Below are 21,402 nucleotides of genomic sequence, written 5' to 3' on the forward strand. Positions count from 1 at the left end.
ACACAGAGCAGATAAATTCTCTAGTTTTAGTTCTAAATAGGCAGTTTGGGGAATGAATCTAGTGTCTTTCCTATTTTTTTCCCTCCCCATATTAGGACATGGATAAACTGGATGCCAGCAGTGATGAAGATGAGGATGATAAATCCTCCAGTGAGGAAGAAGAAAAGGCCGTTGACACTAAACACAAAGGCAAAGCACCCTTGAAAGGACCTTTGAGGAGGAAAAAAGCATATGTAGAGATAGAGTATGAGCTGGAGACAAAGCCCGAGGCCAAGGCCAAAACCACGTGATTTCCCTTCAGACGTTTATAAACAGGACTGGACATTTTGAACTTCTTCCCTTTTTTTTAATCTTAAACACATACACACTTCTGGATTTTGCTCTTTATCTTGTTTTTAACACAATATTTGTGTTTTTAATATTTATGCTACTTCTGTGGGGCAAAAAATATGGGAGGGAGTGGAGAAAAGCCTAAATTGTGAACAGAGTATTTTTATAGCATTGTTACATGTGCTGGAGTAACAGCTTGAGCCCAAGAAACGTAACAGATGAGTTTGTGGGTGTAAATATTTCTAAATGTTAAATGCTACCCACCCGTTTCCTTGGTATCCTACCCCTGCATTCCTCCCCCTCCCCCCTTTATTTAGAAATGTCCAGACTTCAATTTTTTCATGTTTCTTTTCCCTACTTCTATGGGAGTAAAAAGGAAAGAAGGAAAAAGAAGATCTAAGTTATAATGTTTAATATAAATATACCTTTTTCCTGAAATGATTCCATTTAAAACAATTGGAAAAGAAAGAAAATCTTTTCCTCTTCAGGAAAGTAATACAAGTCTTAAGTTGCATTGTAGGGAGCTCCTTCAGAAACCTGCTGCACTCTTCGGATATAGTTCCCCACCTTACTGTCTTCACAGCTTTGGGGAATTTTAGCCAGGAGACCCTGAAACATCAAACCAAACAGCGTTTGTTTTTTGTTTGTTTGTTTGTTTGATATGTTTTCCTTTTACCTTGGTGGTTCTTTCTTGGTACCATACTCAAAGAAGGAAGGACGGATGACACTAGGGCACAGTTCACAGAACAGGTGTAACTTTAGAAACAGAAATGTCCTACTGGAGCACAGAGAAGTAGCTTACTACCAGTCAGGGTGAATCAAGATTAAATCTAGGGCTTGAAAAGTGCCCAAGATTAAAAAGCCAAGACGAAATAATTTGAATAAACCATGCTACCCCTAAATATTTTTAGGATATGAATTTCTTTTCATGCTGCCTTATAACTTTCAATTGATTTCTAAATGGGGTAAGAAATGAGACAGTAATTTATAAATTATGTATACGTGGACACACAGCTATTGTATGCTATGGCTTTGAGAAGTTAACTTCTGTGGAATATGAGACCAAAGGAAGAATTCCCACGTGGATAAGTAAGCATGTGGAAAACACAGTTGCCTCTGAAAAACTGGAAACATTTCTGGTAACTGAATTGCTTACTCTACCTAAATTATTACTCCTTGGTGGTTTATAGCCCATTATTTCAACCTTTTTTTTTTTTTTTTTTCATTCAGACCACTAGAACAGAGCTTAAATTTCTCGATCGTGATCCTTTTGCCCATTCTCTGTCCTGGCTCCAGAAACATCCACTGATCCTCTTGCCTTTTGGTCTAAACAGTTCTGAATAGCTTTAAAGGAAGAATAAGGTATTAATCAAACTCCATTGAAGGCTAGAAGGCTCAGAGGTAGAGATTCGAACCCCCCACGTTCATTTACAGACTTGGTCAGGCACTTAAATGTAAATTAGAATCACAGGAATTACCTGAGGATGAAGAAGCCTATCAGAAACCAAGTCACAGACTGTCCCTTACCTTCACCTGTCCTTCAGAGCAGCGGTCCAGGAGAATCAGGCAGTCAGTGGCCTCTTCTAACAAGGCACTCTTAACAGATTCGGGTGTGAGGCTTGAATCCCTTGCTACATCACATATCAGTTTCAAGAGAGCCTTCAGTAAGACCACAAGTCTACAGGGAACTCTGGAATCAAGAAGAAAAATGATGTTCAGACTCCGAATCAGGATATTAAAACTGAAAGAGACTTCAAAGGCCATCTAGTAGAAAACCCTCATTTCATAAATGAAGGAACTGAAGTCAAAATTTAAGACCACAGAGCTGGAAGCAGAACTCGAGACCAGACTCCAGATTTCTGAACTTTAAGGCCCTTGGTTTTTTCTACAGCATGCTGCCCATACACACTGACATTCTGGCCTGCCCAGGAATACCTAGTTTCCCTCCATAAGCATGGTCCTACCGTAAGCAAACAGCCCCTCCTGAAAAGGGAGAACTGGGACCTCCCTTACCAGGGGCCTATACTTTTGACCAGAGAACAGGAAATGGTCCACAGTTCTTTAGCTTTGATGCGGTCTTAGGCCTGGAGATTAAAAATACAGTGAGGGAAATAAGCTTGGCTTTTGAGACTTACGTGTCAATTTGAGTTTTCTGTCACTATATTTCTAGATCCTAGATTACCACCACTTAGGCCCAGTCTATTTACTTCTACTTAGTGTTTCTAAAAGTTTTTATGATAATGATTACACAAAATTGTAAATGCACTTAATGCCACTGAATTGTACACTTTAAAATGGTAAATTTTATGTATTTTTTAACCACAATAAAAAAAAACTAAAAAGCCTTAAGGAAGCTGAAAAATAATTAAACTTGTAGTGTGAAAATATAAATAAACTATACTTCTGGGCAGAAATGTGACTGGGAGAAGAAAAGTTTCCATCCCTCATCTTGATCTAAAAAACATGAAGTGTTTTCCTGTAACTTGTGTGCTGCTCAGCCCTCCACCTGTCATCACTCAACACACAATTTGCTGTTTCCCACTCCCCAGGCTCCGGCCCCTCCATAATTGACATTCATTTTCTGACCTCTACGTTCGCTTGCTGACCTCTTCTACTTGGACAGTATTAGTCTGATTCAATTGCATTCATGCACCTATTCCAGTCACTAAAAATATCTGTGTACTTAATACCAGGTTCTGAGTAAGTTCTGGAGTTCTCAGTGTACTCAAGTGGTCAGTCTTCCATCCTGGAGCTTCTAGTTCAGTAGAGGAGAAAGACAGTAAGCAAATAAATGCAACCTCGTTACAAATGTGACTGTGGGGTACATTATGAGGAGATGAGAGAATACGGCTCAGAACAGAGACACCCACGTATTGCTGAGGCACTGGACTCTCGCTGAATTAAACATTTCATGCAAGAGAGCCTTCTGCAGACCCAACATGTTTGGGTTCCAGCTTGCTGTTCGGGACACCTACCTCGAGCCAGAGTTGGAATGCTAAGCAAATATATCCCAGATCAGTATTCTGATTACCACAGATGTTCAGTGATGTGCTATGAGTGCTCCATTCTCTATCAGATTTAAGAAACATTATGGTGAACAAAGTTAAGTACGTCTACTGTAGCACTGCTAAATGGCCTTTAAAATTCTAATATGCATTATAAATCCAGAGAAATGTACACCTGAAGGAACTGACTATATTATATCTTCAATGCCACTTTCACAGTTCAAAATCCAATTGGTATGGAAAAACAGGAGGTATTCAAATATATGGCACGTCCTTAATACTTTGTACTGAATGTACACCTGGGCAAGTTCTGAAGGGAGTATCGGCTGAGTTTTGCCCCTCTTAGCACACCTGTCTGCTGGCTGTCATACCTGGGCCAAGTATACTGCATGAGAAGTTTTAGGGCTTCCAATATCTTCAATCTAGCCTCCTCCTCGGGTCCATCATAAACCTCCAGATAACCAATGATGACTCGATCCAGCCTCTTCAAGTGCCGGACAGTTAAGATCCCCAACCTAAAAATGACAGAGAAAATGTGACTCCAAAGAGTGAAGTTGAAGTTGAGTATGGCCACGCCCAGCTGCCCTGGGACTCACCTCTTCACGAAAGCCGGTAGGTTTCTTGCGTAAGTCCTGCGTAAGAGAAGGCGGTGCTCAGGCTCCATGTGCATCAGGATCAGCTGCAGGACCTCGTCACAGTGTGTGGTGGGTCGGGCTGCATCTCCCTTCCAGTGCAGGGCTTTCTCCAGGATGGGGAATAAATCCAGCAGACACAGGAGCACAGCCTAGGAGGAAGTAATAGAAAGGAACTGTAGTAAACGAATTTGTATTCACAACACTCAGATTTTTCTAGCAACTTCCACTAATCTACCATCCTTGGGGTCCATGTCATAGAATTCTAGAACAGTCTAGTAATAAGTTTAATGTATATTACTTTACATTTTCAAACTTTTTTTACATTCTTTTATCTCCATTGGAGTGTCTCAAGGTAATACCCTCTCCTCAGGATGATTCTTTGCTAATCTATAAAATTGGAAGAATAGCAGAGCTAAGACTTTAATCCAAAACTTAGGAGTCTAAGTCTACTGTCAGTAAATTCCTGAGTCTAAGTGATATTTTACAAGTATTTACAATAAAACCACTCCCAAACAGAATCTCAGATGATCCTATTTGTATCCACTTTGACAGCCCTATCTGAAATTTCAATGTCTAGGCACTCCCTTTTAGCTCTCCCGGGATCTTTGTTTTTTCTTTTATGTCTTTTTTCCTTTTTCCTTTTTTTTTTTTTTTTTTCCTTAAATCACCATCTCAAGAGCCCTAACACCTTTCTGGCTGTTAGCACAGCCTGGGTTCTCAAAACCAAAAATAGTATTTAAAAAAGAAAGGGGACAGACTGAGGTGGGAGGAGGGAGACTAGGCATAAAATAAGAAACAAGGTAATTTCGACCTCTGATTTTATATAACTTGTTTCTTCTGTCTTCAGAATGTTCTCTGCACACCCCCCATAGTTGAAACTTTTTTTTAAACATCTTTACTGCAGTATAATTGCTTTATATTGTTGTGTTAGTTGCTGCTGTATAATAAAGTGAATCAGCTATATGTATAAATATATCCCCATATCCCCTCACTCTTGCTTCTCCCTCCCATCCTCCGTATCCCACCCCTCTAGGTGGTCACAAAGCACCGAGCTGATCTCCCTGTGCTATGCGGCTGCTTCCCACTAGCTATCTATTTTACATTTGGTTGTGTATATGTGTCCATGCCAGTCTCTCACTTCATCCCAGCTTACCCTTCCCCCTCCCTGTGTCCTCAAGTCCATTCTATACATCTGCGTCTTTATTGCTGTCCTGCCACTAGGTTCTTCAGAACCTTTTTTTTTTTTTTAGATTCCATATATATGTGTTAGCATATGGTATTTGTTTCACTCTGTATGACTTACTTCACTCTGTATGACAGACTCTAGGTCCATCCACCTCACTACAAAAAATGCAATTTAGTTTCTTTTTATGGCTGAGTAATACTCCATTGTATATATGTGCCACATCTCCTTTATCCATTCATCTGTTGATGGACACTTAAGTTGCTTCCATGTCCTGGCTATTGTAAATAGAGCTGCAATGAAATCGTGGTACATGACTCTTTTTGAATTATGGTTTTCTCAGGGTATATGCCCAGTAGTGGGATTGCTGGGTCGTATGGTAGTTCTATTTTTAGTTTTTTAAGGAGCGTCCACACTGTTCTCCATAGTGGCTGTATCAATTTACATTCCCACCAACAGTGCAAGAGGGTTCCCTTTTCTCCACATCCTCTCCAGCATTTATTGTTTGTAGATTTTTTTATAATGGCCATTCTGACTGGTGTGAGGTGATACCTCATTGTGGTTTTGACTTGCATTTCTCTAATGATGAGTGATGTTGAGTACCCTTTCATGTGTTTGTTGGCAATCTGTATATCTTCTTTGGAAAAATGTCTATTTAGGTCTTATGCCCATTTTGGATTGGGTTCTTTGTTCTTTGCATATTGAGCTGCATGAGCTGCTTGTATATTTTGGAGTTTAACCCTTTGGTAAGGATTAAATCCTTTTTCCCAGTTGCTTCATTTGAAAATATTTTTTCCCATCCTGAGGGTTGTCTTTTCATCTTCTTTATGGTTTCCTTTGCTGTGCAAAAGCTTTTAAGTTTCATTAGGTCCCACTTGTTTTTGTTTTTATTTCCATTTCACTAGGGTCAAAAAGGATCTTGCTGTGATTTATGTCATATAGAGTGTTCTGCCTATGGTTTCCTCTAAGAGTTTTAGTGTCTGGCCTTACCTTTAGGTCTTTAATCCATTTTGAGTTTATTTTTGTATATGGTGTTTGGGAGTGTTCTAATTTCATTCTTTTACAGTAGCTATCCAGTTTTCCCAGCACCACTTATTGAAGAGGCTGTCTTTTCTCCATTGTATATTCTTGCCTCCTTTATCAAACATAAGGTGACCATATGTGTGTGGGTTTATCTCTGGTCTTTCTATCCTGTTCCATTGATCTATATTTGTTTTTGTGCCAGTACCATACTGTCTTGATTACTGTAGCTTTGTAGTATAGTTTGAAGTCAGGGAGCTTGATTCCTCTAGCTCTGTTTTTCTTTCTCAAGATTGCTTTGGCTATCCGGGGGCTTTTGTGTTTCCATAAAAATTGTGAAATCTTTTGTTCTGTGAAAAATGCCATTGGTAGTTTAATAGGGATTGCATTGAATCTGTAGATTGCTTTGGGTAGTATAGTCGTTTTCACAATGTTGATTGTTCCAATTCAAGAACATGGTATATCTCTCCATCTGTTTGTATCATCTTTAATTTCTTTCATCAGTGTCTTATAGTTTTCTGCATACAGGTCTTTTGTCTCCTTAGGTAGGTTTATTCCTAGATATTTTATTCTTTTTGTTGCAATGGTAAATGGGAGTCTTTCTTTAATTTCTCTTTCAAATTTTTCATCATTAGTGTATAGGAATGCAAGAGATTTCTGTGCATTGATTTTGTAACCTGCTACTTTACCACATTCATTATTAGCTCTAGTAGTTTTCTGGTAGCATCTTTAGGATCCTCTGTGTATAGTATCATGTCATCTGCAGTGACAGTTTTACTTCTTTTTCGATTTGGATTCCTTCTATTTCTTTTTCTTCTCTGATTGCTGTGGTTAAAACTTCCAAAACTATGTTGAATAATAGTGGTGTGAGTGGATAACCTTGTCTTGTTCCTGATCTTAGAGGAAATGGTTTCAGTTTTTCACCATTGAGAACGATGTTGGCTGTGGGTTTGTCATATATGGCCTTTATTATGTTGAGGCTAGTTCCCTTGACACCTACTTTCTGGAGGGTTATCATAAATGGGAGTTGAATTTTGTCAAAAGTTTTTTCTGCATCTATTGAGATGATATGGTTTTTCTCCTTCAATTTGTCAATATGGTTTATCACATTGATTGATTTGCATGTATTTTAGAATCCTTGCATTCCTGGGATAAACCCCACTTGATCATGGTGTATGATCCTTTTTTTAAAATTTTTTTAATGATCCTTTTAATGTGTTGTTGGATTCTGTTTGCCATTATTTTGTTGAGGTTTTCTGCATCTATGTTCATCAGTGATATTGGCCTGTAATTTTCTTTTTTTGTGACATCTTTGTCTGGTTTTGGTATAAGGATGATGGTGGCCTCGTAGAATGAGTTTGGGAGTGTTCCTCCCTCTGCTAAATTTTGGAAGAGTTTGAGAAGGATAAGTGTTAGCTCTTCTCTAAATGTTTGATAGAATTCGCCTGTGAAGCCATCTGGTCCTGGGCTTTTGTTTGTTGGAAGATTTTTAATCACAGTATCAATTTCAGTGCTTGTGATTGGTCTGTTTATATTTTCTGTTTCTTCCTGGTTCAGTCTCAGAAGGTTGTGCTTTTCTAAGAATTTGTCTATTTCTTCCAGGTTGTCATTTTATTGGCATACAGTTGCTTGTAGTATATCTCATGATCCTTTGTGTTTCTGCAGTGTCAGTTGTTACTTCTCATTTTTCATTTCTAATTCTATTGATTTGAGTCTTCTCCCTTTTTTTCTTGATGAGTCTGGCTAATGGTTTATCAATTTTGTTTATCTTCTCAAAGAACCAGCTTTTAGTTTTATTGATCTTTGCTATTGTTTCCTGCATTTCTTTTTCATTTATTTCTGATCTGATCTTTACGATTTCTTTCCTTCTACTAACTTTGGGGTTTTTTTTCTTCTTCTTTCTCTAACTGCTTTAGCTGTAAGGTTAGGTTGTTTGAGATTTTTCTTGTTTCTTGAGGTAGGACTGTATTGCTATAAACTTCCCTCCTCAAACTGCTTTTGCTGCATTCCATAGGTTCTGAGTCATTGTGTTTTCATTGTCATTTGTTTCTAGGTATTTTTTGGCTTCCTCTTTGATTTCTTCAGTAAGCTCTTGGTTATTTAGTAATGTATTGTTTAGTTTCCATGTGTTTGTATTTTTTATAGATTTTTTTCCTGTAATTGATATCTAGTCTCATAGCGTTGTGGTCGGAAAAGATACTTGATACGATTTCGATTTTCTTAAATTTACCGAGGCTTGATTTGTGACCCGGAATATGATCTATCGTGGAGAATGTTCCATGAGCACCTGAGAAGAAAATTTATTCTGTTGTTTTTGGATGGAATGTCCTACAAATATCAATTAAATCCATCTTACTTAATGTATCATTTAAAGCTTGTGTTTCCTTATTTATTTTCACTTTGGATGATCTGTCCACTGGTGAAAGTGGGGTGTTAAAATCCCCTACTATTATTGTGTTACTGTCGATTTCCCCTTTTATGGCTGTTAGCATTTGCCTTATGTATCGAGGTGCTCCTGTGTTGGGTGCATAATACTTACAATTGTTATATCTTCTTCTGGGGTTGATCCCTTGATCATTATGTAGTGTCCTTCTTTGTCTCTTGTAATAATCTTTATTTTAAAGTCTATTTTGTCTGATATGAGAATTGCTACTCCAGCTTTCTTTTGATTTCCATTTGCATGGAATATCTTTTTCCATCCCCTCACTTTCAGTCTGTATGTGTCCCTAGGTCTGAAGTGGGTCTCTTGTAGACAGCATATATGTGGGTCTTATTTTTGTATCCATTTAGCCAGTCTATGTCTTTTGGTTGGAGCATTTAATCCATATACATTTAAGGTAGTTATCAATATGTATGTTCCTATTACCATTTTCTTAATTGTTTTGGGTTTGTTATTGTAGGTCTTTTCCTTCTCTTGTGTTTCCTGCCTAAAGAAGTTTCTTTAGCATTTGTTGTAAAGCTGGTTTGGTGGTGCTGAATTCTCTTAGCTTTTGCTTGTCTGTAAAAGTTTTAATTTCTCCATCAAATCTGAATGAGATCCTTGCTGGGTAGAGTAATCTTGGTTGTAGGTTTTTCCCTTTCATCAGTTTAAATATGTCCTGCCACTTCCTTCTGGCTTGCAGTTTCTGCTGAAAGATCAGCTGTTAACCTTATGGGGATTCACTTTTATGTTATTTGTTGGTTTTCCCTTGCTGCTTTTAATATTTTTTCTTCGTATTTAATTTTTGATAGTTTGATTAATATGTGTCTTGGCATGTTTCTCCTTGGGTTTATCCTGTATGGGACTCTCTGCAATTCCTGGACTTGACAGTCATTTCCTTTCCATATTAGGGAAGTTTTCAACTATAATCTCTTCAAATATTTTCTCGGTCCTTTTTTTTTCTCTTCTTCTAGGACCCCTATAATTCGAACATTGGTGCATTTAATATTGTCCCAGAGGTCTGTGAGACTGTCCTCAATTCCTTTCATTCTGTTATCTTTATTCTGCTCTGCGGTAATTATTTACACTATTTTATTTTCCAGGTCACTTATCCTTTCTTCTGCCTCAGTTATTCTGCTATTGATTCCTTCTAGAGAATTTTTTATTTCATTTATTGTGTTGTTCATCTCTGTTTGTTCTTTAGTTCTTCTAGGTCCTTATTAAATGTTTCTTGTATTTTCTCCATTCTGTTTCCAAGATTTTGGATCATCTTTACTCTGAATTCTTTTCAGGTAGACTGCCTATTTCCTCTTCATTTGTTTGGTCTGGTGGGTTTTTACCTTGCTCCATCTGCTGTGTATTTCTCTGTCTTCTCATTTTGCTTAATTTACCGTGTTTGGGGACCCCTTTTCGCAGGCTGCAGCTTCATAGTTCCCATTGTTTTTTGTGTCTGCCCCCAGTGGCTAAGGTTGGTTCAGTGGGTTGTGTAGGCTTTCTGGTGGAGGGGACTGGTGCCTGTGTTCTGGTGGATGAGGCTGGATCTTGTCTTTCTGGTGGACAGGACCGCATCCAGTGGTGTGTTTTGGGGTGTCTGTGAACTTAGTATGATTTTAGGCAGCCTCTCTGCTAATGGGTGCGGCTGTGTTCCTGTCTTGCTAGTTGTTTGGCATGGGATGTCCAGCACTGTAGCTTGCTAGTTGTTGAGTGGAGCTTGGTCTTAGCGTTGAGATGGAGATCTCTGGGAGAGCCCTCCCTGATTTATATTACATGGGGCCAGGAGGTCTCTGGTGGTCCAATGTCCTAAACTCGGCTCTCCCATCTCAGAGGCACAGGCCTGATCCCCAGCCAGAGCACCAAGACCCTGTCAGCCACATGGCTCAGAAGAAAAGGGAGAAAAAAATAAAGAAAGAAGGAAAAATAAAATAAAATAAAATAATCAAAATTAAAAAAATTTGTAATTGTTAAAAATAAAAAAAAGAAAGAAGAGAGCAACCAAACCAAAAAACAAATCCACCAATGATAACAAGCATTAAAAACTATACAAAAGGGCTTCCCTGGTGGCGCAGTGGTTGAGAGTCCGCCTGCCAATGTAGGGGACACGGGTTCATGCCCCGGTCTGGGAAGAACCCACATGCCACAGAGTGGCTGGGCCTGTGAGTCATGGCCACTGAGCCTGCATGTCCGGAGCCTGTGCTCCGCAACAGGAGAGGCCACAACAGTGAGAGGCCCGCATACCACAAAAAAAAAAAGAAAAGAAAAAACAGACAGACAGAACCCTAGGATAAATAGTAAAAGCAAAGCTATACAGACAAAATCACACAGAGAAGCATATACATGCACAGTCACAAAAAGAGAAAAAGACAAAAAGTATACATATATGTATATATTAAAAAAAAAAAGGAAGAGAGTAACCAAATCAATAAACAAATCTACCAACGATAATAAACTCTAAATACTAAACTAAGATAAAACCAGAGACAAATTAGATGCAGAAAGCAAACCCCAAGTCTACAGTTGCTCCCAAAGTCCACCACCTCAATTTTGGGATGATTTGCTGTCTATTCAGGTATTCCACAGATGCAGGGTACTTCGAGTTGACTATGGAGATTTAATCCACTACTCCTGAGGCTGCTGGGAGAGATTTCCCTTTCTCTTCTTTGTTCGCACAGCTCCCGGGGCTCAGGTTTGGATTTGGCCCCGCCTCTGCGTGTAGGTCACCTGTTGGCATCTGTTCTTCGCCCAGACGGTACAGGGTTAAAGGAACAGCTGATCTGGGGGCTCTGGCTCACTCAGGCCAGGGGGAGGGAGGGGTACGGATGTGGGGCGAACCTGCGGCAGCAGAGGCCAGCATGACGTTGCAACAGCCTGGGGCGCGCTGTGTGTTCTCCCAGGAAGGTTGTCCCCAGATCACGGGACCCTGGCAGTGGCCGGCTGCACAAGCTCCTGGGAGGGGAGGTGTGGATAGTGACCTGTGCTCGCACACAGGCTTCTTGGTGGCGGCAGCAGCAGCCTTAGCGTCTCATGCCCGTCTCTGGGGTCCGCACTGATAGCCGCGGCTCGCGCCCGTCTCTGGAGCTCCTTTAAGCAGTGCTCTTAATCCCCTCTCCTCGCGCACCAGGAAACAAAGAGGGAAGAAAAAGTCTCTTGCGTCTTCGGCAGGTCCAGACTTTTCGCCGGACTCCCTCCCGGCCAGCCGTGGCGCACTAACCCCCTAAAGGCTGTGTTCACGCCGCCAACCCCAGTCCTCTCCCTGCACTCCAACCGAAGCCCAAGGCTCAGCTCCCAGCCCTGCCAGCCCCAGCGGGTGAGCAGACAAGCCTCTCGGGCTGGTGAGTGCTGGTCGGCACCGATCCTCTGTGCGGGAATCTCTCTGTTTTGCCCTCCGCACCCCTGTTGCTGCACTCTCCTCCATGGCTCTGAAGCATCCCCCCTCCACCACCCACAGTCTCCACCCGCAAAGGGGCTTCCTACTGTGTGGAAACCTTTCCTCCTTCACAGCTCCCTCCCACTGGTGCAGGTCCCGTCCCTATTCTTTTGTCTCTTGTTTTTCTTTTTTCTTTTGCCCTACCCAGGTACATGGGGAGTTTCTTGCCTTTGGGGAGGTCTGAGGTCTTCTGCCAGTGTTCAATAGGTGTTCTGTAGGAGTTGTTCCACATGTAGATGTATTTCTGATGTATCTGTGGGGAGGAAGGTGATCTCCACGTCTTACTCTTCCGCCAGCTTGAAGGTCTCTTCACAGCAGATGCTGTGCACCGCAGCCTGCCCAGGACCCTATCGTTTACGTCTGTCCTGGTGTGATTCCAAACACCACGATTGAAACTCTTATTCATCCTTTATAAGCAAATATCACCTCCTTACCCGATCCTCTTAAAACCACCCCAATACCACCAAACCTCATTAGCTGCCTACTGTTCAACACCCACTGCACTTTACAGAAAACTTTTAATAGATTTATTACTCTGTACTGTATTTACATATACAATATATATATTTGCATAAATGTCTCTCCAAAGGATTTCTTAAAGTCAGAAACCCTGTCCGACTCATTCATTCTTGGAACCTACAATGGTTACTGGCACACAGTAGGTACTCAATGTCTACTGGATGAAAGAATAAATGACACAAAAAACCCAACATACAAGGAGTTCCCAGAGTGTGTGTTGATATAAAAGCAGCCCAGAAGTAAAGACACTTAAAGTAATAAAAATGGAACATTTTTGGGAGTTCCCGGTCAGCCAAGTGGTTAGGACTCGGTGCTTCCACTGCAGGGGGCTTGGGTTCAATCCCTGGTTGGGGAACTAATATCCTGAAAGCTGTGTGGCCAAAAAGAGAAAATAAAGAAAAAGGAAAGCAAAAAAAGAACCCATCTCTCTTTTGCTCATAAACTGGTGAGACTAAAAAAAAATTAAAAATAAAAAATAGAACTTTTTCAGACATAAAGCTGCCCCCAAGTGATATATAATTGACCCAGATGAAGATAAAACACTGGCTTTTCTGTGGAGACTCAGGAATGTGGATGTCTCTTGGTATTGCGACATTTTCTAGTCATTTGCTACCCCCATATTTTCAATTTGTCAGTGGCTCTCAGTTATCATCTTTACCTTCCTAGAAGAGTAAAATGTGTACCAAGTATTCTTATTCACATAGTGCCACCTTCTACTCAAATTTGAGAGCTCAGACTCAGAGTTATGAACAAATCTTACCATTACCTGAATGAGGTGGTGCTCCCGTGTGTACAGGTGGTTGAAAAGGGCATGGTATAGGACTTGGGCCCTGTTGTACTGCAGCAAATCAGCAGCTGGCTGCAATCAAACAAATTACCCAATTAAAAGCTTCCCAAGGTTGGCAAAATGTTGATAATTTTTGAGATTGAACATGGTACATGGGATTCATTATACCACTCTCTCTACTTCTGTGTATATTTTAAAGGCTCCATAATACACAGTTTAAAAAAAAAAAGCAGTTTCCTTGAGTAATAGATTGCACATTTGGGTATAATCCCTTTCAGCTTCTGAATTTTTTGTTCCTTGAAAGTCAGTTGTTAATGACTCAAAGTCTGGTTCTTCAGTCTGACGATGGTCTACGTTTCTTATATACATCACCTATAAGATACAACCTACTAGGTTGGCAGAGGAAAATACAGAGAGAAAAATATAAATTAGTGAATTGAGAGTCACATGACAGCATTAAAAGAAAGCCAGTTAATAAAAGGTATAAACATGGGTAGCAGTAGAGCAGTGATGTCATGAACGAGGAATGGCCATGATGACTCAGCCTGCACCATCGGTACAGATGACAGAGAACGGAGGCCACTTACCACATTTAGCACAATGTGATGGAGGCAGTGGACACCCAGGATTTTGTTCTCGGTTTGATAGTCATCTGAGATGAGCAATGATGGGGGAAGTACCCTTTCCAGATGTTGGCTCAGCCAGGGTCGAGTGACCTTTTGCAGAGTCCATGAGAAAACATGTTTGGTGGCTGGGTTACTCTTCCAGGAGTCCCTAAATGGAAATGTGAAACCACATTAAGTGACATGGTGTCCAGTTCAAGCTAACTATATTTTCTTATACTTGAAAGAAAAATACATCCCACATAAGATAACTCAATGTTAACAACATACTTTTTTAAGATTTAGATCAAAATAACGTACAGAACTTACACTAAATACATTTATCACCCAGGGCTCTGGGTCTAAAGAATATCCGATGAAAAGCAGCCAGTTATAACCACAGCTATGTAAAGAATCTGTGGTGATGGTGGTGGTTACAGTGAGAAAGTGTTGAGAAGGGAGAGAGGAGGAAAGGAAATGTCTTCAGTATCACTATTATTATTATTACCACATGGGAGCAAATGAATCAATATTCAAACAGCAATTTATAGCTTATAAAGTGAGTTTACACACATTACTCAACCAATCTTCAAATACGGTGTAACAGGTAATGTTATCTTTATATTGCAAATAATGAAACTGGTCCTATTCAGAAGCAATAAAAAGAAGCAAGAGACATCCTCAAAACTAAGCCTTTTACCTCCACATTCCTGGTAAAAAGACAGTTATGTACTCACTTTTTTCTCATCGCTCCAGGGTCACAAACACAAATGTACAAAGTAGCAAGTGGAAACTCACAGAAAATACTTTAGCTAACAGCAATCTAAAGGACTTTCATTTTTTCATCCCAAACACGCTTCCATATCTAATAACTAGCGATGAGCTTCACGATCCCTAAGTTTAAATTCAAACCATAAGTTTAAATCTTCTCGAAGTTTAAATCTTCTCCGAATCCCCAACCCCACCTAACTGAAGAAAGTTAAGTCTAAATAAATGGGACTGAACTTCCAATTTTAGGGCAGTTGTCAGGACTGGAAAAAGCACTAGAAAATCAAGTCTGAAGACCTGGGTTCTAATGTCGAACTTGCCACTACCGAGTTAACGTCATCACAATCACAACTGTTCTGGGCTTACAACACCTTTATGTCGCTGATGCAGAAACAAGACTCCTTTGAGCTCTAACCTTCTAAAACATTAGTCTGAAGCTTAAGTCGGTGGCCCTTACGGCAGGAGTACTCACTTATTCAAATCGGGTTTGAGAAGCCCCATGACCGCAGTAAATCTCCCTTTCTCATCTTCATTTTCTCCGTTGAGGAATCCAGCCACAGAACCACACTCAGTAACCTGAAGCAGTAAGGCGAGCACCTGTCCAGCGACGCCCTGAGATTTTGGGCTGGTCCATGGTTGCTCCAAGTTGTGTGTGATGGCAAAAATATAGATGGGTCCTGCCAAGTGACGGAGGCCTGCCTTCCATGCAGGGCAAACCAAGGAATTCTTAGCGGTCTCAACTTTCCTCAACAGCTTAAGGAAGAGTAACCCAACTGCTGCCGCTTTCTCGGCCACTTCGGAGTGACGATCACCTCCCCCTTCCGGCCCCTCGGGAGGAGCTGCATACTTCCCCAGGGCTTTTGCCACCTGCCCCAGCATCTCGGGCATTCCACGGAGCGAGGTGTCACTCCCCGCAAATAACTGATCACATTCTTTGGCATCTAGTACAGCACTGAGGTCCCGAAGAGCTGCATTTCTGGCCTTGCCCCGTCGGGATTCCTGACCGGCAAACTGGTGCAAGATCTGGGAGAAGGCCTGTCCGAGGGCGGAGGAAGGCCACGGTCCAGGAAAGGAAGAGCCCTCCCGAGGTGGGGATTCCCGAGAGCCGTCAGGCTCCATGCCTCAGACCGAGGACGAGGATGGAGGCGAGCGGGGGTCCGCTAAAGAGGGAAGGAAAGATAACTCCGGGGCTGGGATTCTCTCAAAGAACAGAACTAAAATCAAATAAAACGGTGAGACGTCTTGGAGGACCGAGGGAGAGTCTAGCCCGCAGAAGAGTAAAGGTATAAAGGAAAAGATGCGGGAAAGGGGGTTCTCTGAGAGTAACAGAAGCTCAGATTCTCAACAGTAGAAGGGAGAAATTACTCTTGCCTCTCTGAAGACTCAAAAAAAAAAAAAAAAAAAGAAGAGAAACAAAAATATCCTAAAGAGCCTGAGAAATAAATCTCTAAGGCGTGACACTAACAGGGCCGCCGTTACCTTCAGCCCTTCCGGCACGCCTGCGCCTATCAGGATCCAATTTAGCAAACGTCGTTGCCGCAAAGCACAAGGCTAGCTTCCGCCATTACCGCGGCTACGCTCCGTCATTTCACGACGTACTACCGTAAAGCAATAGCGACCCGGGTTCAAGAGAGGGTGGAGCTATGGAGAGTATATTTGCATGGATAATAGCCGCATCGCTATTTGGTTTCTGTTTTCACTTACTGAGGTAGAAACGAAAGAAGTATCAGGCAATATCGGTGAACATGATAAAATATACAGGACTTTTCATATCAAGTCTAAGTAAATATGCACTACATCTGTCACCCTTACTGTGAAGTTAGTGGGTCGTACCCGGGGCTCCTTAGCCGACGAGTCACGTTGATCCTTTTGTAGTTCATAAGTGTGATGATTGGGTGTTCACGCGCTTGTGTGATATGTGCCTCCTTCCAACCTTGTTACGACTGTGGCACATTACCCGTCTGACATGAACTATGAAGGATCCTCTTAATCCTGCGATGGTTTGGTTGTTGATAGTGCTTATCGTTCTGTGTCTAGTACGTGATTGTGAGGCGTGTTTGACTCCGAGTTCTGCGTTAGCTTTGATTTTTCTCTTTCTGCAGTTAGATTTTTAATGTTGATTGCCGTGGGCTTTTAAAAAGGAAAAAAGGCGGAAGTCGCTGGTAAGCGAGGAGTTTGAAAATGGTCTGCGACGACCGGGGTTTCGCTAGAAACGCGGCTGATCCGGGTGTGGCTCGGGCCCGCCCGCGGGTGTGCACGTGAAGTGTTTCCCCGCGTGTGTTCGGGCGGCTCCCGGGGCGGGGTCGGCAGCTCTAAGTGGTAGGGGTGGGGGCAGCGGAAGGAGCCACGGCCCCGTGCGACTTTTTGTTCTGGCGGGTCTCCTGCTGCGGCTTTTCGGACGGTGGAGCTGAGAACCTTAGATCTTGGGTTCCCCGGGGGCCGGGCACGGTCCCCGGCTTTGCCAGGGCGTTTGCCGGTGACTTCTCATAACTTGCGTTGTGTGGTAGGTGCCCGGGGAAGCACACCGTATTTGCTCCAAGACATGGGCGGGAGCGCCTAGAAACGGGCGGCGGACACCGGAAGGAGTCGGAAAGCAGGCGGCGCCGCTTTTCGTGGAGGCGTTCGCAGCGTGCTGCCCCGCACCGAGGCTCAAACGCACCTTGCCCCGCCGGCCGGCCGGCCTAGTTTGCGCCCACCGTCCCGCAAGTCTTTGGGATTTTTCTGGCTTCCGAGCCGCAAGGCGCCTAGAGCATAACCTGCGGGGTTTTCGGATCTTGGGGTGGAGAGGCCGCGCCCGGGGAGTGCTAAGAGTAGGCTCTGGTCCCCAGGGGGCTGTGAGAGTGAAGGGAGACTTAAGGGCTTTCGTCTCGCCTTGGAGACGGCACCGCTTACAGATAGCCGATCTGCGGATCTTGACTGCGAGTGCTTTCTCGCTCCTAACCCCCCTCGCCCGTTCTGTGACCTTGATGGAAAGTTCGGCGACCTCTCCGTGCCCTAATTTTTTTCGAAGGTAAAACGTGGGTAGTAATAGTTCCTACTTCGTAGAATTGTTAAAGTTAAATATACTTAAACGGCTTAGAGCAATTTCTGGTCCGTGGTAAATTTTATACAGGTGTTAGTTCTTACTGTTAAACCACAGCTCCTGTATTAACTTACATTTTTTCTTTTCAGGGGAATTTTATGGTTAGGACCCTTCCTTTCCACGTCTTTCCCTTGGTCTTTCTTTCTCCGGCCAACTGGTGGCACTCATCTTTTTCTAAGCAGTTTCAAACATTGATTAAAAACTCCTCCCAAGGGCTTCCCTGGTGGCGCAGTGGTTGAGAGTCTGCCTGCCGATGCAGGGGACGCGGGTTCGTGTCCCGGTCTGGGAAGATCCCACATGCCGCAGAGCGGCTGGGCCCGTGAGCCATGGCCGCTGAGCCTGCACGTCCGGAGCCTGTGCTCCACAACGGGAGAGGCCACAACAGTGAGAGGCCCGCGTATCGCAAAAAAACAAAAAAAAAAAACAAAAAAAAAACTCCTCCCAAGGGGATTCTCCCCTATCAAGATCTCCCAGATATTGACCCCTATGGGAGCAAGGTGGCAATCCACAGACAGTTACTGTATCCCTCCTGTGTGGGACACTGTCTTCCCTGTTCCATGTGCCCTTTGTGCTAAGTGGATCCAAGATCTCACTCCCTTAGGAAAGTGCTTGTATTGCAAGCGTTCACCCTCTCTACACTCTGAGTTTCCTGAGGCCAGACACCATGCCTTGCTCTCCAGTGCCTGGCACAATTTAGTTATGCAGTAAATGTTTGTTGAACCCACATGTCCATCCACAGAGGACTGGTTGAATAAAGCACGGTATATCCACACAATGCAGTTCTGTGCAGCAGTACAAAGGAATGAAGACTATCTCTGTGGAGGCCATGGGATGCTAGGATATATTATTTAAGTGAAAAAAGCAAGGCTGAGGCCATGTATATGTTGCTTCTCTCCTGAGAAAGGTGTGGTGCATTTGCTCACATTTTAAAGCAGCAGCAATGGCAGACTAAATTACAAACTAATAAAAAAGGGTTATGTGTAAGAAAAGAACAAAGATGAAAAAAATGAGTATGGAAGCTAGACTTCATTTCATATACTCTGTCTTATAGTTTTGACTTTGGCATCATGTAGGTACTTTACATAATTCGTTTATAGAAGAAAATGCAAAGTATTTCCTAAAAGAAAAAGAAAGTCATGAATCAAAGTATATTTCAAGTTACTGGCATAACCGCATGGAAAAATAAGAAACTGACTTTAGATTTTGACTGTATATCCTTAGTGGGACTTATCCTAAGAACAGAAAGGGGGCTTCCCTGGTGGCGCAGTGGTTGGGAGTCCGCCTGCCGTTGCAGGGGGACACGGGTTCGTGCCCCAGTCCGGGAAGATCCCACATGCCGCGGAGCGGCTGGGCCCATGAGCCATGGCCGCTGAGCCTGCGCGTCCGGAGCCTGTGCTCTGCAACGGGAGAGGCCACAACAGTGAGAGGCCCATGTACCGCAAAAAAAAACCCAAAAAAAACCAAAAAAAAAAACAGAAAGGAATGGCAAAGAAATCAAACTGCATTTAGTAATAGTAACTGTTAGTAATAATACCGGTATTGTTAATTAGATGCTGTCGCGTGTATATTTTACACACATGTGTATATAAAATAGCAGGTAAGTATCTTAGTGTTGTTAGAAACCAAGGTCTGCGGTGAAAGATAAAGAGATAACAGGTATCAAATCAATGAAATTAGATGTAAATTCTATAAGCAAAAATTTGAATTGGCAATGGTAGTATGAATTCATGATTAATTTTTCTCTGTTTACAAAATATATATATATATATATATCGTAGCTGTGTCCACTGAAAAGGCCAAGAAGCAATGACAATCCAATGCCTATGAGCAGCCCCTAGTGTCCAAATTCATAATCTAAATGCCACTGCCCACTAAGAAGAACCAGGACTCCTTTAGGAAATGACTGATTTTAGAACGGGGGCAAGCAAGGGTGGTGTAAGATGAGCTTGTGACATTTTATTATGACAGAAAGCAAAGTAGCTATCAAATACTCCTGAGGTTATGTCAAAAGAACCCAAGAGCAAGGTTGAAGGGGCACCCTTTGGCCAAAGTGGAACAGTTTGGGCTTAAAAAAAGAATAATGACTAATGGATTGAAACATAATCTAATATATACAAATCCATTAATTCATTCATAGTAATACTAACAAAGAAAAAACATCATCATTCATACTTGGATCACCTAAGGAACCAACTCTTTTTTTTGAAAATTGGTAAAAGGAAAAAAATCAAGCATTTATTCTGCTGTATATTTCAGAATATCCAAATAGTTTGTAAGGGCAACAAATGAGCTAGTAGAACATTTGTAGAAATGTAGAAAGTAGAAAAAGGGCAACAGAGCTAGTAGAATTAGAAAGTTACTGTTCACAGGTCCTAATGAAGCCCTGGGACTAGGCAACAAACATTCATGGCTATTAGAATTATGAAGTGGAACATTGATGGGAATCTTATAATAGCTGGATCAAGCTAACAAAACCTGAACCCACCGATTTATCTTAACATCACTAAAAGTGAGATAACCCGATCCCACGTGCCTCTTGATGCAATGCAACAGCATATACACACCATCTACGAAATACTGTTGCGCAAAAATTGACCCTAAACCTAATCAAACTTCTAGATCTAACTACAAAATGGCAAGAAATAGGAAGGACACAGAGACAGATTAAGATACCAAGACGATATGATCAGCCAAGCTAAGGATACAGGAAATTCCACAAATTACCCAGCTTCTTCAGTAAATAACTAGCATGAAAGAAATGGAGTGGAAGAGAGAATTGATATAGTTTTTAAAGACACCTCAATCAAATGCGACGTTGGATATTGTTTTCAATAAACATATTGTAAAGAGATATATTTAAGACAACTGGGGAAATCTGAACATAGTTCTGTTACAGGGTGTTCATATAATTTGTCATCTAAACAGGGCATACTGAGAGTTAAAGGAGACATTTTTAATAGTTATGCTGGTACAAAGGTGTAAATTGAGTCTGTCCTAGGCAAGCTTGATTACCGCGGTTTCAGAAAACTTTGTGAAATTATTGTTAATTCGATAGTGTTATTATGTTTATTTTTTTAACATATTAGTTTCAGCTGTATGATGTAATGATTCAATATATGTATATGTTGTGAAATGATCACCACAAGAAGTCTAGTTAACGTCCATCACCACACAATTAAATGTTTTTTCTTGTAATAAAAACTTTTAAGATCTACTCTCTTAGCAACTTTCAAATATACAGTGCAGTGTTTATTAATTATAGTCACCATGCTGTACATTACATCCCCAGTACATATCTATAACTGGAAGTTTGTTCCATTTGACCACCTTCACCCATTTTGCCTGCATCCTTCCCCTCCTTTGGCAACCACTAATCTGTCCTCTGTTTCTATGAACTTGTTATTTACCAAAAAAATGCTTTCATGTATTTTTAAAGTTATTTGTTAGAAAAACAATTCTCAAACATTTTAGCCTCAGAACCCCTTATACGCTTTAGAAATTATTGAGTCCTACAAAGATGACCGGGATCAAAAACACAGAAAATAAATTTTGGTAAGGATGTTGAGATAGTGAGACACTCATATACTGGTGGTTGAAATGTAAAACGGTGCAGCTTTGATGGTTTCTC

At 41.7% G+C, this 21,402-nt stretch overlaps 2 protein-coding genes and 1 non-coding gene across 9 annotated transcripts in view; 2 read left to right on the top strand and 1 right to left on the bottom strand.

Annotated features, from left to right (window-relative positions):
- Positions 1-16,096, top strand: part of MAK16 (MAK16 homolog) — a 25,995-nt gene extending 9,899 nt beyond the window's left edge. The window contains exon 10 of the mRNA XM_032618647.1: positions 96-16,096. Within this exon, the coding sequence (XP_032474538.1) occupies positions 96-290 (195 nt within the window). The 3' untranslated portion in view covers positions 291-16,096. The remainder of the gene's footprint in view (positions 1-95) is intronic.
- The window catches only part of TTI2 (TELO2 interacting protein 2), a 21,030-nt gene extending 2,048 nt beyond the window's left edge, over positions 1-18,982 (bottom strand). The window contains exons 1-8 of one of the 7 annotated variants that reach the window (XR_004347908.1): positions 15,165-15,841; positions 13,910-14,096; positions 13,302-13,394; positions 3,932-4,119; positions 3,021-3,850; positions 2,344-2,414; positions 1,858-2,020; positions 756-939 (exon numbers count right to left, since the gene is read on the bottom strand). Coding sequence is in view for 2 of the 7 variants with exons in the window: in XM_032618638.1 (XP_032474529.1) it covers positions 835-939; positions 1,858-2,020; positions 3,707-3,850; positions 3,932-4,119; positions 13,296-13,394; positions 13,910-14,096; positions 15,165-15,811 (1,533 nt within the window). In the remaining 5 variants the exon portion in view is untranslated. Of the gene's footprint in view, positions 1-725; positions 940-1,857; positions 3,851-3,931; positions 4,120-13,295; positions 13,395-13,909; positions 14,097-15,164 lie in introns of those variants that run through there. The other 6 variants (XR_004347905.1, XM_032618640.1, XR_004347906.1 and 3 more) reach the window with 6 other exon arrangements.
- LOC116746922 lies at positions 16,556-16,659 on the top strand. The gene has a single exon (XR_004347923.1). It is a non-coding gene; the product is annotated as a small nucleolar RNA U13 (small nucleolar RNA).
- Positions 18,983-21,402: the final 2,420 nt, after the last annotated feature.

This window comes from Phocoena sinus, chromosome 21 (assembly GCF_008692025.1).
Source record: "Phocoena sinus isolate mPhoSin1 chromosome 21, mPhoSin1.pri, whole genome shotgun sequence".
NCBI lineage: Eukaryota > Metazoa > Chordata > Mammalia > Artiodactyla > Phocoenidae > Phocoena > Phocoena sinus.